Source organism: Mytilus californianus, unplaced genomic scaffold, assembly GCF_021869535.1.
Source record: "Mytilus californianus isolate M0D057914Y unplaced genomic scaffold, xbMytCali1.0.p SCAF_2, whole genome shotgun sequence".
In the NCBI taxonomy this organism is placed as follows: domain Eukaryota; kingdom Metazoa; phylum Mollusca; class Bivalvia; order Mytilida; family Mytilidae; genus Mytilus; species Mytilus californianus.
Genome location: NW_026262668.1, coordinates 45,514,411 through 45,531,138, shown reverse-complemented (window position 1 = coordinate 45,531,138; position 16,728 = coordinate 45,514,411). Strand labels below are relative to the sequence as shown.

At 32.3% G+C, this 16,728-nt stretch overlaps 1 protein-coding gene across 2 annotated transcripts in view; it reads left to right on the top strand.

Annotated features, from left to right (window-relative positions):
* The window catches only part of LOC127727978 (uncharacterized), a 153,854-nt gene that overhangs the window by 52,256 nt on the left and 84,870 nt on the right, over positions 1 to 16,728 (top strand). For both annotated transcript variants that reach the window (XM_052235121.1, XM_052235122.1), the window contains exon 11: positions 11,463 to 11,551. In XM_052235121.1, coding sequence (XP_052091081.1) covers positions 11,463 to 11,477 — 15 coding nt within the window. In that variant the 3' untranslated portion in view covers positions 11,478 to 11,551. The remainder of the gene's footprint in view (positions 1 to 11,462; positions 11,552 to 16,728) is intronic.

Below are 16,728 nucleotides of genomic sequence, written 5' to 3'. Positions count from 1 at the left end.
GAAAGTTGATTCTGGGTCTTTACATGCTGGGGGAACTAGCTGTAAACAATGCCTAGGATGGTGTATGGCATTGCTGCCGATGTAAAGGCAGGCCGGGATCGACTGACACCTATAAGTTTCAAAATTCAAACTTTTTAATAAAATGCAACACAAAAGAATACAAAACAGTTACAAACAACAATAAAGAAAAACAAATATTTTCAATTATTTCCCTAATAGAAAACAATAAATATTTCGATAAAACTTTATTTATGAAAACTTTTAATTATCTTTATTTTAGTTTAACTTGTTTAGAAATATTTTACTTTAAATCTTAATAATTTTAAAATCATGACTTACCTATAAATTTCAAAATTCAAACTTTGACGTCTCAAAGCAGAATTTTTACTTATATAGCAATCATTTATTTGATGGTATGCCAACATCACTTTCTTTGTCAGCATACAATTAGAAATGATCAAATATGGTTATTGTCTGAAATAGGGTTAAAATGTTGTATAACTAAATGTCCCATATATAATAGAGAGAGAGAGGTCACTTTAACAATGGTAATAATACATAATCTTTGCTTGACCGGAGAAAAAAATGCTATAAAACGTGATAAACATAAAATTTAAGGAATAATTGTAACGTCAATTATGTCCAAAATGTATGTCAAATATCTGTCACAATACAACTCTCCACTCTCCATCCAAGTCACAATTTGTAGACAGTAAACTATTATAGGTCAAAGTATGGCCTTCAACACGGAGCCTTGGCTCACACCAAACAGCAAAGGGGGGGGGGGGGGGGGGTAAACTTTTCTTTTTTCTCTATATTTTTTTCCCATTATTCGCAATTCTATAAACCCCATCCATATCCTCATATAATGTCTCTGGTAAGATTAAATCAACATGATCCTAATTTTTAGTACATTTGTAAATTTGTCTACAAAAGCCTGAATCAAACTCGTAACAGACTCTTTAACAATTCAATTCAATTCAATATTGTATTGCCATATAAACTTTACAGTTTGTGACATATAAAAAAACAAATGAAGACAATAACTAAGTTACTCAATATATATATACAGGTTCAAGTAAATATTAAAGGGTCCCCCGTCCTCAGTTCTATTGACTTTTTAATAAAGGATCCTAGTTTAGTCACTTGTGTTGGTGTTGATGGGTTAAGTATATATTTAACTTTGTCATTGTCAGTGAGATTAGCAAATGAATTATCTTCTATGATAATGCAATTAAAATATGTTAATCTAATATTAGAATTGTGAGAACAATTTATTAAGAAATGTTTCTCGTCATCTAGTACTTTGCATTTTTTTGCAATCTCTCTTCGCGAGGAATTTTAAAATGCCTTCCTTTTTCAATTAATAATGAATGATCACTGGTCTCCCCAATTCATTCCTTGTACCAAAATTTGAGGCGCTCTTGTTAGTGCCAAGGGTAAGCTTGCAATAACCAAGATGCAAGTTTTCTATTGAATAAAATTGAGAATGGAAATGGGGAATGTGTCAAAGAGACAACAACCCGACCATAGAACAGACAACAGCTGAAGGCCACCAATGGGTCTTCAATGCAGCGAGAAACTCCCGCACCCGGAGGCGTCCTTCAGCTGGCCCCTAAACAAATATGTATACTAGTTCAGTGATAATGGACGTCATACTAAACTCCAAATTATACACAAGAAACTAAAATTAAAAATGATATAAGACTAACAAAGGCCAGAGGCTCCTGACTTGGGACAGGCGCAAAAATGTGGTCTTGTCAATAAAATTAAATGGGTTCACATTTTTTCCAGAAACCAAAGCTCTTTTTCTAGCTTTGAAATATGTTATATATGAATCTAAATATGTTATTTCAGACTTATAAGTTAATTAGGTCTCACTAAGGCGTCAAATAAGTTATTTGACACTCTGATTGGAAGATTGCCAAGAGAATTAGTATAGGATTTGATAGAAAACAAAACCTTTTTGGCCTTTTTTGTTAATTCAGCTGTATTATGGCTGAGATTACCATTTGATTTAATCAGCAGTCCTAAGTATGGATATTCTAAAACATTCTCTATTTTGTTGTTTATATAGACAAGTATAGATGTTTCAGGCTTTTGCTTTGTTGTTGAAACACCATACTTTTTGTTTTATTTATGTTTAGAGAAAGCTGGCAGTTTTCACAAAACATGGAAACTTTATTCAGACTATTTTGGAGACCCTCCTTAGATTCTGAGAGTAAAATGAGATCATCAGCGAACAGGAGGGAGCCTAGTTTACTATCTATAAGCTCCAATGGACTTGAGTTGTCATCTTCCAAGCCTTTAGTGATATCATTTATAAAAATATTGAACAAAGTGGGACTTAATGAGTCCCCTTGTTTCACACCTCTAGTAATGTCAAAATAATCGGAAATGTGATCTTTATACTATAAAGAGGATTTTGTATTTAAATATTGTTGTTTTATTACTCTGTAAAAAGACTTTCCTACTCCCATTTTGCATAGTTTATACAGAAGGGCAATGAAGCATGCATAGATTTTTTTTGTTATTTTTGTGTATATATTTATTAATTAAAGATTTCAATATGAAAATACTGTCAGCAGTTCTGTGGTTTTCTCAGAAGCCAAACTGACAGTTATTCAGCTTAATGTGAAGTTATAGTATATATGTTTTTGAATTTTAACTTGATATATTCCTTAGGTTTCTTGTGGACAAAAAGATTAATTTCAATGTGATATAGTGTGGCATTAAAGGATACCATGTAAGAGACACACGTCTACAATGGAAGACTTATATTTGAGTAATTGTAGTAGATAAAATCGGAATAAAGGGAATTTTTTTGGGTTTGGCCAATGAAACAACAATAAAACAGCAAAAAAAAAAAGGAAAGGCATTTTACGATACAGTCTTCAAACAGATTCTAAAAACGTTGTCAATAAATTTAACACAGACTTTCAAAGATGTACCATCAACAGTAAATTTTCAGATAAAATTCAGCTAGGTATGTCTGTCTATTAAAAAGCAATCATCAATTAAGGATAATGTGCCCTTTCGGTGTTTCAAAGCTGAACATATGGGAACTTTATTTTAAAAAATCCACTGCCTTTCCCCGAGTACTATATTTGACAATTAGGTGCTTAATAGATAGAGTATTATTGCATGCAACGCTAACAATGATTCCCCTATAACAGATATATATAATTAAAGATATTGGGTAAAACTGGGAACAATATATCTGTCAATATATATGTTCCTGGGTAAAACAAGTATAAATAAACAGCTGCGCCATGAGCGCATGATACGCCCGTCCCCTTTTCAAAGAATAAGGTTCAATAACTTCTCCATGTCATATCAGAAATTTATGAAAAACTAAAGGGAGGTTATCTTAATAGATATAAATCGGTCACCAAAGTTTGATGAAAACTGCTCAAAGCACTTTAAGGATATTGTCCGAGAACTAGAAAACTTATCACCCCTTTTTTATGAATAAAACCATAACTCGGAAACGTCAAAACTAAAATTTATAAAAATCGAATGGGAGCTTATGACAATAGATATAAACAATTTACCAAAGTTTCATGACAACTGCTGAAAGCATTTTTGAGTTATTGTCCGAAAACTGGAAAATCTCCCTTTTTTAATGAATAAAACCCCATAACTAATAAACGTAAATTCTGAAATTTATAAAATCGAAAGGGAGCTTACGTCAATAGATATAAAAAATTCACCAAAGTTTCTTGCAAATTGGTGAAAGTGTTTCCGAGTTAATGTCCGACATGTTGACGACGAATGGACGGACAGACAACGGTAAACCATAACACGTCCCGTAAACGGGCGTATAAAAATAGACTTATTGAATTACACCTTCTAGTATAGGGTGCGCTCGACTTTAGTTTTGGATTGTAAAGGTTGTTTAGGACTTTCTGTAAACAATTAACGCTAGCACATCAAGGACATGCAATGTACGTCATGTGCTAATCCTGAAATGCAATTTTTACTGTATCCGTGATGAATTTCTGATGTAGAATGATATATAAACAGACGACAAATTCATGACTTTTGAATAAAATAAGAAATAATATATAATACGTATTGTTTTTATAAATTCATGATATAGGTATGAGATGCGGACGGGTTTTCATCGCGCCTACAGCCATCCAGGTGTAAAATTGATACACAGATAAATATTAAGAAAAGTTCACGAACAGAGCCTCTGCACAAGGGATTTAAAAGAAGCAGTTAAGTTTCATTTGAAGAAAAATGAATGCCTTTTAACATAATTATCAATGTTGTATAACTTAAAACGGGTTTTGTTATTCAGCTTGTTGATAATGAATCAAATTCCACTATGCTGGTTTTGTGATGCGATTAATGTTTACTGTCGAATAATGATACTAGACTTTCATTCTCACTGTAGAGCGATTCATTTCTATTGTACATGCGATGCATTTTCACAGAAGGACATTAATTAATTTTCATCATACAAAGTCTTAATTCAGTCGACTCTGTAACAAAATTTATGAAGTCAGAAGGATTGATTATATATGCATATTTAGGTGAGTGAAAGTCTGAGGTAACATATCAATAAATTCCGTAAAAAAGGCATGTATTTCAGTATAGTCAATTCTTTTTTCTTTAATAATTTGTCCAGATCCAGATCAATATGTAGGCTTAAATTTATTCTTTCCTATGACACGCCATCATTGAATACATATATCTTGGACAGCTAAGCGAATCCACGTCACCGGAAAAAGCAGTTTTCGGTTTTGGTCTAAATATACATCACATACTTATTAAACGTCATTAGAGCTATTTTCCTAATGCTTGTAGTTTAAAAGTGTGATTGGCTTGCTTGCTTTGTTTATAAAAATGTTTGCTTAAGCATTGTAATTAAGATTAAGCATAAATTCATACTAAAAAAAAGCAAGCAAGCAAATTAACCAAACCTTTAAACTACAAGCATTAGGAAAATAGCTCTAATGAATGCATCTTAGATAACACAGAGCAGTCACAAAACGATCTTTATTTCAGTAATAGTTATACACTGAGGAATAGGTGTGTCTGGATAAGAAAGCCCGACGGTCGGAGGCCGGAGGGGTTTCTTATCCAGACACGCCGTCTCCCGAAGTGTATAACTAACTTACACTCGATGCTAACCCCTATATTTGTTCAAATGTGCGTTTGAAAGTAACGCCATACAGACACCGAAATTGACACCAAAAACGATATAGATCCTAACATTCACAACGTTATTTATTATGGACAAATATAATATGATGTATATCCTAAATGTAAGACATAAGTGGAATATTTAGTAGTTACAGTAGTAACGCAGGCAACGACCTTACTACCAAACACAGCAGTGGAATGTGAATTTGACAATTCATTTATCGATATGTTTGAAGTGCTCCGTGCAAGACCACAAAGCACCAACGCCTCCAAATTGAAAGATTTGATGACAATATAACATGCATGAAAATAAAAGATAATTCCGAAGATGACGGTACATGCATTGAAATGGCACCGCAATGATACTAAATGTATAATATTTTTTACTTTTTTTTATCTTTTATAATAAAAGTTTTTTCCCTTGAAACTTTCATTTGATATTTGCATATATCATTACAAAGTTATAAAGAATGGAATTTGACAAGAAAGTGTTTGTGGTAATTGAATATTAATCCAACTTTACAATTTACAAAATCTTCTAAAAATAAGAATTTGTATGACGGAATAACGGATTTGGAAAAAAAGGGGGAGGGCTAAAAGAAAATTGTCCTGTCCCTAAGTATCTATGTTAAATACAACATTTAATCATTTATAAGCATTTGAATAGTTCCAACCCTCTTTTAATACTTTGTCTGGGTTGTCATTATAGACGGTGCTGTAGATTCTCGTGTGATTATTATTGTTCAAAGCGACTAAGCGTATATATCGGGTACTTGTGTAACAGTGAAATTATGTCTTTCCAAGGTAATCAAGTCCGTGACTTTGATTCTACGAATGTAAGTCTTAGGATAAATTTCCCTATGAAAATAAGCCCATTTCTAGTAAAATGTGTCTGGCACTTATTTTCCTATGAACATTTTTATATATCCGCATTCTCATTTTTTTTCAATGAAAAAGTCCCTGTTAAATTTTATTTTTAAGACATTCGTTAAATTAATCAATATCCAAATTAAGAAAGGAACAATTGTAATTATGTACATCATAAAGACAAAACAATCTGATATCCATTTTCGTATGAAAACAAGTCCGTTTAATTATATAAAAAAACGAACACCCATATTTTTTTTTATATATAGTGAAATATTATTGTCTATTAAACAATTTTAAAACATATAACAATTAAAAATTAAATTATTTCTTTCATTACAAATTTTCCTATAAAATTAAAGGACATGAATTTTATGCATCTTATAAATGTGTTTTTACTTCAATTATAGTTTGGAGCTTCGAGATATTTGTAAACTTTTAAATCATAGACACATTTTCATAAAACAGTCGATTGTGTATAAGCAGAAATTCCGCCGAAAAAAATTCACAGAAAGAGAATAAATTGATCTGTTTAAAGCAATAAGGATGGACACCTCTGAGGAGCCAAACATTTCTAGAATTAAACTTTTTTTCTTTACCTGAGCTTTTTTTATTTATGTTACTGTAAAAAAAAGTAATTGATGAAGGAATAGCTCATATGGTGGTGCACGTCTTATTTTGCTTCGGCCATTTGAAATACCCCATTTTTATGATTTCGCCATTTGTCATCAATTTTTACCCATTTTTGGGCTATTGTCATGAAAAAAATAAAAGTTATAAAATTAAACTTTTGTTCATTCTTTGACTATAAAAGACGAAGTGAACCAATCTGAATAATCTAGCTTTAAAAAACGAATTATAGATCGTGTTAATATGAAATGTGAAAAATGGGATGCTGGAATATTAGTGCCAATATTCAAAAACAAGGGTACAAGGTCGGACCTAAATTGTTACAGGGGTATTACCTTAAATTCTTGTTTCAACAAATTATTTTCGTCTATCCTAAAGTAATAGACTTGGTAAACTATCAGATTGTATCTCCCTTATTTCAAGCTCACAGGTTGGTTTTCCTAAAGGACACTCAACTATTGATAACATATTTGTCTTGTACGCCCTAGTCATTATTTACTTTTCATTAGGCGGGAAACTTTATTGTACATTCGTTGATTTTAAGTCTGCTTTTGACACCATTTGGAGACTAGGGCTGTGGAATAAATTTGCAAAAATCTGGTATCAGGGGTAAAATTCCAGCTGTTATATATAATATGTACCAAAATTTAGACACAGTCAATCTTGGTAAAGAGTCCTCGGACATATTCAACTGTGAGATTGGTGTAAGGCAAGGAGAAAATTTGTCACCATTTTTGTTTTCAATTTATCTGAACGACCTAGAAGACTTTTTTGTGGATAATAATGTAGACTGTCTAGAAAATATCTCAGATTTATGTTTAAAAAAATTATTGCTTTATATCAAACTGTTCTTGATATTGTATGCTGACGATACTGTCATCATGTCTGAAACGCCTGAAGGTTTACAAAAAGCATTGGAATCATTTGAGAAATATTGTAATATATGGAAACTAAAAGTTAACATTGGTAAAACAAAGGTAGTGGTTTTTAGTAAAAGAAAGATGAAGAATTGTAATGCATTTAAGATTAATGATCAAATTATAGAAACAGTGGATTCATATTCATACCTAGGGGTCATGTTTAATTACAATGGAACTTTTCCAACTGCTAGAAAGAAATTACATGATCAAGCTCAGTAGGCACTTTATGCCTTATTCTATAAAATACAAAGTATCAGTGTACCTATTGATTTACAATTTAAACGTTTTGTTTGTCTTGTTGTTCCAGTTTTGTTATATTCAGCTGAAGTATGGGGTTTTGAAAATAAAAATTGTATAGAAAAATGCATCTTCAATTTTGCAAAAAAAATCCTGAAACTTAGAAACACCACACCTAACTACATGGTTTAGGGTGAAACTGGGAGATATCCTTTAGACTTGTAATAAAACAAAATATAATGTGGTCTTTTTGGAATAATTTATTGCTAAATGATCATAAATTATCAACAATTATGTATAAATTAATGTTTGAATTACATAAAACTAGTTCTAAAAAGTTCAAATGGATTTCGTACATAAAATCTACTTTGGACGAATATGGATTGAGTTTTGTTCAAGGAGTAACCAGGTACATATAGATAAAAACCAGCTTAAATTAAATATAAGATAAAGACTAACCGATCAATTCATTCAGCATTGGGTATCGCAGATTCAAAATTCTCCAAGGGGAGACTTCTATTCTCTATTCAAAAACAAGTTTGAATTATAAAAATATTTGATGAATCTCGAGGAACATGAAAGGGTTTTCATTACTAAATTGAGATGTGCAAATATTAGATTTCCTATAGAAACTGGAAGATGGGCCGGGATACCTAAAGAGAATAGAATTTGTAACCTTTGCAAAAACGGAATCGGGAATGAATTTCATTATTTATTCCAATGTGTATTTCCACCATTTGTAAAACTTAGAAAAACATATGTACCTAGTTACTATAGTACAAATCCAAGTGAGATAAAAATGAAAAATATGTTATCTTTATGTCATGTTCGACTATACATAAACCTGTCATTGTCCCCGAAAAAAATCTCGAAGTATTTTTAAGAAAAAAACATGTGTCAGATTGAATTTCAATAGTGTGTTGAAGCATGATATCATATGTTCGATTTTACTGTGTTTTCTCTGTATTTTGTCGGTCTCGCCTGCCATCATTTATGTATACGATGTTAGTTTATTGTCCTCTTGTACACTTAATGTGTCCGAGGTTAAATAAAGAATTTGATTTGAATTGAATTGAATATAAGAAAGTTTATAAAATTTAGTTGCTTTTTCGTGTCAAATTGACCATGCTGTAAATTTTTAAAATTTAAGATTATTATTTCTAACAAAAAGCATATAATATCAACTTCTTTGTAATGAATGATTGAAAAATACATATCTAAGAATTTGGAATGAAAAGAATGACATGGGATGTACATATTTTTGATAAAATCACTTCTTTGTACACTTCACCAATTTTTCTCAACATTTTGGCTAATCACACTAACCGGATTGCTTATTGAAATTAAACAAAATATATATCTCAAAAACTACTTATTTTTAGAACACAATTTTTCACATAGATCAGTTTGATTATAATATTTTTTTTAAATTCATTGATATTTTCCACTTGTATCACATGTTTTGGAAAAGAAATCCCGAAAGAGATTTCAACGTGACGAAACATCAGAAGAATACATCCTTTATTTGCATCTCTGCCCCGGCGACAGTTTTTTTTTTGAAAAAAAAATCCTAAAAAGGAGCAAAACTTTCATCAAAAAAGAGAAAGTCGAGTGCACCTTTCTTTGTTAAGGCGTGTTTGAGTTTACCATTCTGTCTTGAAAGTTATAAAGCAAATATATTTGATACATGATCGCGCATCATATTTTATTAGTTTTATATTTGAGGCTACAGGTTGACTTTAATATCAATAAAAAATCACAGTACTAAAATGAAATATGTGGGTCAGGTGAAATACCTTTCCGATGAGTCATAAAAACAGAGTAGGTGTGTTCGAATAACAAATTTTGACTAAAATGCTTATCGACAGACTTTTCAAGTGGATCTTTGAAATGCATGACTTCAAAAAAACTTTATTTATGTGTGAGTTATCTAGGGTTATAAGTCTTCAACCTTTGAAAATGTTTAGTCTGCCCTTCCACGAAATATTTAGTTAAATTTTTTTAAATGTTTTCGAACTTTCGAAAATTACACCTGACAACCGATTAGACAATAATTTTTAAGTTGACTAAATGCAGAAGTACATTAAATGATGCTCAATAGCTAATAGATATACACATGTCTTTTAAAATACAACTTGCATGTAAGGGTCGTTATGGGGCTATGTGGATAAATTTGTCGGTTTTCAAGAGCTAAATTGGCAGCGCGTCATCCGTATAATGGCTTCCACGTTAACGATTGTACAAATTGGCTGGCGTAATTGGGAGATATTTTTGACGAAGCCGAGTCGAATCCTGACTGATTAAAAGATTAATGCACAACTGTTACAGAACATAAAAACATATTAAGAATTAAAAACTCCATTGTTAACATGTAAATGATTTCTTTAATTTCACATTTTCTGAGTAAAATAAAGGACATGGACGTTTTTACCTTGAAATATTGATGACCTGAACATGAATTCTTACGAACATTTGTCTGGGGACATAAATTACTGACATCGGACTCGCGACTAAATATACTAGTAAATTCTTTAACCATGGATGTACATTTTATAATGGTATCATTTGTCCGCCCTAATTTATCTCTTACACTTGAACACTAAGTATTTGTTTCTTTAATGACAACCCTGTGATGAAATATAAAAGTTCAACAAACGCTATAACTGTTTTATCTTTCTGGTGATATTTTTGGTGTTGCTGCGGACAAAATATATTCTTTCTCCTTGCCTTATAAAAAAGTTCAACTATTTTTTTTTATCAGAAGTTGCACTTGGCTCATAATAGGTTATTTGAAGTATTCCCAGGACGGAGCAACTAAATACATGCTTCATTCGATTCTTTATAATTTACGGTCACAATTAACTCGGTAACTCCGACAGAAGCCCAAATAAAATCAACCGATATCTAAGAAATAGTGGTAACGAAGTCTTTTCTAGTATACAAAAACTGGTGTAAATATTTCGAAGCACTTCTCCAATAATAATCTCGTGTTTTTGATAATTTTTGTTTTACTGTAAAAAGTAGCCTTTACAAGGGTATTAATAACAGAGACGGACTTGGAGGAGGACTCCGAGCCCCCCCCCCCCTTTTGTGGGAAAAATTTGGTTGACTATATAGGGAATCTCTGAAGCATGACTGGACCGGGGCCCTCTTAGGCAGTCGGTGGGCTCCCCTTATGAAAATTTCCTGATCCGCCCCTGAATAAGCCGGATCCTTCATTCTGTATTCTTCGCTCATTTTTTTAATCATTCGCTCATTATTCTTTATCTTTTTAAAAATTAATTAATTGATAACTGTATTCTGGACTTTGCTCTTTTCTGTAATCAGTATATTTTAACCCAATTCTTTAATTTTTGCAGTTATTCATGTTCAGGTTCATGTTCTTTTCTGTAATCGGTATAATTTTATCCAATTCTTTAATTTTCCCAATTTTTCCAATTATTCAGTTTATATTTTAGCACTCCATTATTCTTTATTCTGTTTCACCTTTGCCCATTTTTCTCTATTTTCTATTTTTTTTTCCAATTAAGTAAATTAATTAAATTAAGGTAAACCCCCTTCCTTCATGGTTCATTGCACCACATGTATTCTGTTTTTCATTGGCTACTATTGGCGGGATTTTCTAACGTTGTTCTAATTTTTCAACTGTTGCAGGTGAAGCCATTTTGATGTTCTAGCTAACACGTTACACTGAACGGCTGTTCACACATATAACATTTTTTTTGGAAAATTTCATCTATAAGGTAGGTTTTATTCTTTCTTTATAAATAACATATGGTCTAGTTATGTTACGCAGTATGAATATCAAGTTTTAAATGTTGCACAGTATCGGAATGTCAAGTTTAGTTTGGTGATTATTGAAAACTTCTTGTAATCACTTTACGAAAATACATTTGTGAATAAAGATAGGAAGAGAAGATTTCATCGTTCAACATGCATCTATAACCATCATATTAAGTCTCTGGTTTGACCAAAGAATTGAGGCAGAACTCGGCGGATCCTCGATTCGAGTAGACCGGTATGATTGTGTAAAACGATTTGAAATGACATGCCATAGAAAAGAAACTTGTTTTATCTAATAGGGTTAATTTGAGTTTTATCCAGAACAGGATTTTTTGTTGTAGAAAGTGTCCGTGTATTCACAGCCTCAGGAGTTGGCCAAACTCGACTATCACAGTAGAGCTTCTCTCGCCTTTCCACCCGGCAGTAAAACACTTGCCAAAAGTGGGGCAGAGGCGGATTTAGAGGGGCCCAGGGGGTCCGGGCCACCCCTTTTCTGGGAAAAATTTGGTATATTATATAGAGAATCACTGAAGCATGACCGGAGCGGGGCCCCCACTTATGAAAATTTCTGGATCCGTCACTGTGGGGCATCGGTTTGGCTATGCAAAATATACAAGTACCCAGCCATTCAGTCAGAATATGGACATTACATTTCAATGATTTGATGCCTCATGTAGAGATCTCGAGTGTGCCCATGCTCTTTCTAGTCCGAGATTACTCTGACGTCCAACGGCTGTTTTGCCAGACATGGCCCCAGCTTGTCTGGCAAAACAGCCGTTGGACGTCAGAGTAATCTCGGACTATGCTCTTTCATGTCTCTGCACATTGTGAACCCTTCTTACTTCTTCTTGTGATTTCCAGTTATCCATCAGACTATTAATGATTACTAAATGCTGTGCATGCATAGGATAATTATACATAAATATTAAAAGAATAGTGCCAAAAATAGATACTTTACATAACTCCTAAGGTTTACTCCTGGGGCGGGGAGCCGGGTTTACTTCGATATTTTTTTGGTATAGGGGTGTGCCATTTTTGCCCAAAAAAACGTATTCATTTTAATATAACATATTCACTGAAATTCAGTACCTATAGTAATATAAATATTTAAGAATGAATGACCAATACTTATATACAAATCGGGAGACAAATGAATCCGGGATTTCATTTTGGGGACTTATTTGAAAGGTGAACTTTCAAATGAATTGGTTTAATTTAATATAATATTGACCAATGATAATTTAAGATTCCGAACAGCATATTTATATGATATGAAGATCATATATACCCCAAATCAATATACAGTTATCAAAACATAAATGCATTTTAATATCATGAATATAGTATGTTATGAAAAGGAGGGTCATTTTTATATAAAATCTCGCAAAATTATGACCCATATTGGGTGTACATCACTGTGTTACACCCAATTATAGGAAGTGACCTCCCCTGGGGGTTTAATGTTGTAGTAGGTATCAACTGTTCTCTAAAAATATTTAATGTAGGGAAAGTTCTACATTTGGAGGTAGTAAATTCCACTGTGTAATTGTAAAGGAAAAAATGTCTTTAGATGTAAGTAGGTTTTCGGATGAATTTGCTGGGTTCTATTGTCGGATGGTTTAAGTATTTCTGATGGTACTGAGACAATTTGGTGTACAAGGCTGCAATTAAAAATATCTTTGTTTCCCCTTACCCTACCCACCATTTTGGAAGTCAGGGTAGGTAGGTAGGCTTTTTTTTTTTTTTTTAGAGAAAATCCCTGAAGTATATCTAACACACAGGAAAACACAGAAAAACAACAAATTGAACTTTATTGATACTAAAACAACATACTGTATAACGTATTATGCATGACTAGACATGCTAGAAGACCTTACAATTTCAGACTAGAAAATGTTTGTAAATATCAATGTCTTTGTGACTTAGAGTAGACCACATATAAATTGAGACACAGTTCTATAGTTTTATTAATTCAATTGAAAATATAAAACCCCAACGAGACTGCTATCTAGTAACATTCGATGCAAAGAAATATGTACACTTGTTTTTCATTTAAGGAAATACTAGAAGCCACAAATCGTGATCCAAGCGAGTATGACTGCGCCTATTAAGGCTTATTCTAGAAAACTATGAATTTATTTTTAACAATAAACTTTACCATGAAACCTTGGGCGTGCTTATGTGCGGATCAGCATTCGCCGAGTTAGCAGACCTTACAATGTTTGTTAATTCTTGAACACATTTTACAATGCTTTCAACACAGAGAAACAAAATGATAATGATAGTTGAAGTTCACCTACGAATTTTCCTGTAATGAAACAATATTCTTAGACACTGTCATAATTATACAAAGGCGAAAGATTCTTTAACGAAAGCATAGTATGATACAAGACATTAAAATCAATATCAAACCAACTGAAACATATCAATATCTGCACAGACATGACTCACACCCAAAAAGTGTTTTCATAGAAAGGATTTATCAAGGGTGAAGTATTGAGGTATCTCAGAAACACAAGCAGCAAAACTGATCTTAAAAAAAACAGTAAGCAGCTCAAACGAGGATATCAAATATCTGAAATCAACGATTTTTTTTTATCAAACACAAAATACAGAAAGGGAAAACTTGCTAACACGTCGCCCAGCGATACGGGAGCAACCGCTAGTAATTTTAACAAAATTTAACCCATCTATACAGAAACTAAAAATATAATAATGAAACACTGGCATCTTATTTCACAAAACCCTGAATTTGTGACCATATTTAATCATCAGCCCATTATAGCTTATAAAAGACATAAGAACTTACAAGAACTTTTATTAAAGCATTAGCTGGTATAATCATCTCGACTTTTCACAACACAATATGATACTGAGCTCGAAAAAAATCAACTATTTTATCCAAAGACAACTAGTGTATGGTCCAAGATCACATACGAAATGAAACAAAATAGCATAAATAGCACGCCAATGTTCAACTTATTGAGTCGACCACTGATGAAGGCGAACTCAGGGATTTACCACAAACAAGGCAGAAACACCGGGCCTAACATTTAAGCTCAAGGGTGAGCTCGAATGCGCAATCGTAACTACTTGGCCATTCTCGCCATTATTCTGACATCCCATTACTCCGACACTGCACCTGTCTTAAGTGTATGGGACCCATACTATGTTTATCCTCCCAATAAACTTTTGGTGGACCAATTGTAAATTTGAGATTTTTTTAGATAACTAATCATAAGCGAAATCAAAATATTATAGAACTTTAAAATCCTCTATTCCTGTTATTTTTATAATACAGTTAACTCTCGTTGTCTTGAACTCGGTTGACTCGAAATTTCGGATGAGTCGAAGTTTTCTCGTGGTCCCGAACTTTGTTCCATATAAATATATGTATTTCGACTCCTGGTGAGTCGAAATTGGATGAGTCGAAATTTCGGTTGAGTCGAACTAAATTTACGGTCCCAAGGTTAACAAAAGCATTCAAAATTCATTATTTATCTCGAGCTAATACACATATGTCAAAACATGACCTCCGGGATTTAAATGGATTGAAGAGTTAATCTGACAATACACGTGTAATTAAATTTCCGGTCACTGACCACTGTATTGATTTATGACATTCTATTTCCACGAGTGTTTACCTAAGATTATCTTTTATCACCATGATAAATAATTAGTGATACATTGTTAAAGTTTATGAAAAATTATTTAAAATGTTTACAAAAAAAATTAATTAAATTAATCATGATTTGCACTGATGAGCTTGGATGTGTATAAAGTGGGGATTAAGACTTCCGTTGGTGATCACATAAAAACTACTCAATCGGCGTCTTTTATCTTTTTGTATTTTTTCTTTAAAAGAAAGATTGAGATAAAAGAAAATAAGAATAAATCTTAATTTCTAAAATTTCTTGTATCCGAGAATAAACAATTTTGTCAAATTTAAATGACTTAAATAACGCTAAGATTGATTGGAAATTACTCTCTCGGATAAAAGCCACTGGGAAAAATTGTAACTGTTCAAAGAAATAATTAAATAAGTGAAAACAATGTTATTATAATAATAAAAGACCATAACATACAAATCCATCGATATGAGACCAGAATATCGATCCCTTCCCATATTCATCCGGATTTATTTTAGCTTTACCAAGCTAAGCAAGAGTTGTATCCCTTGGTCTGTCAAACTTCTGGTTTTCGTTTGAGTCGAACTATGGGTATCTCGAAATATTTCTCTGGTCCGGCTGACTTCGAGATAACGAGAGTCGACTGTATTTGCGCTCTGTCGCCTCTGATTTCAAAACTAAGTTCTTAGCTCAAAATTTTATTTTTTATGAGGCGCCTCCTTTTCCGTTGGTCAACTTCCGAGCGATGACCTATCCAATGCTTATCCAACTTGACTGAGAAATCAGTGCTCCAAATTAATAATGATCATTTCCGGTTTACCGTTGCTATAACCTGATCAACGGGAAAATATTACAGAATGTTAATGAAACCCGGGTCCGCATACTTATTTTTTGTTGTTTGGTAATAGATCTATTTCTTGATCATTGATGTTGTTTTGCTAGAACATGTTGCTTTTGTCTTATTTTATATTTTTTCTACTTTTATGGATGAATTTTGAGGACTTTTTTTATATGATAATATAAATTAACAATGTGACTTTGTCAAGCAACATTTTTTTTTAACTTGTCCACGGACAACAAAGACACAAAAAATTGCTTGTCTGGTCGGTCAAATGTACGAGTCGGGCAAGTCGTGCATGGCATTATCACACCCCTGCAGTGCAATGTTTATAATTAATGGATGACTTCCCTTTTAGGTATTTCATTTATGTATTGGTCTTAGTTATGTTAGGACTTACTTTTGATTTGGGAAATTTCAATAAATTGTTTTAGACATTAGATGACACAACGTTACAATGAAATTGTATAAGTTTCCTAATTGTGAGTATGAGTGTAAATTATGTATTATATAGTGAGAAATTATCTTTTTGTTTATTTACAGTTCAATTTAATAAATTCAAAATCTAAGTTACAACTAAATTGCATTCTACAGCCAATTTTATTCAAGCTCTTTGCATTATAAATACTATTATTATTGTTTGACGTAAATTTTACATTGAGGTTCTGAA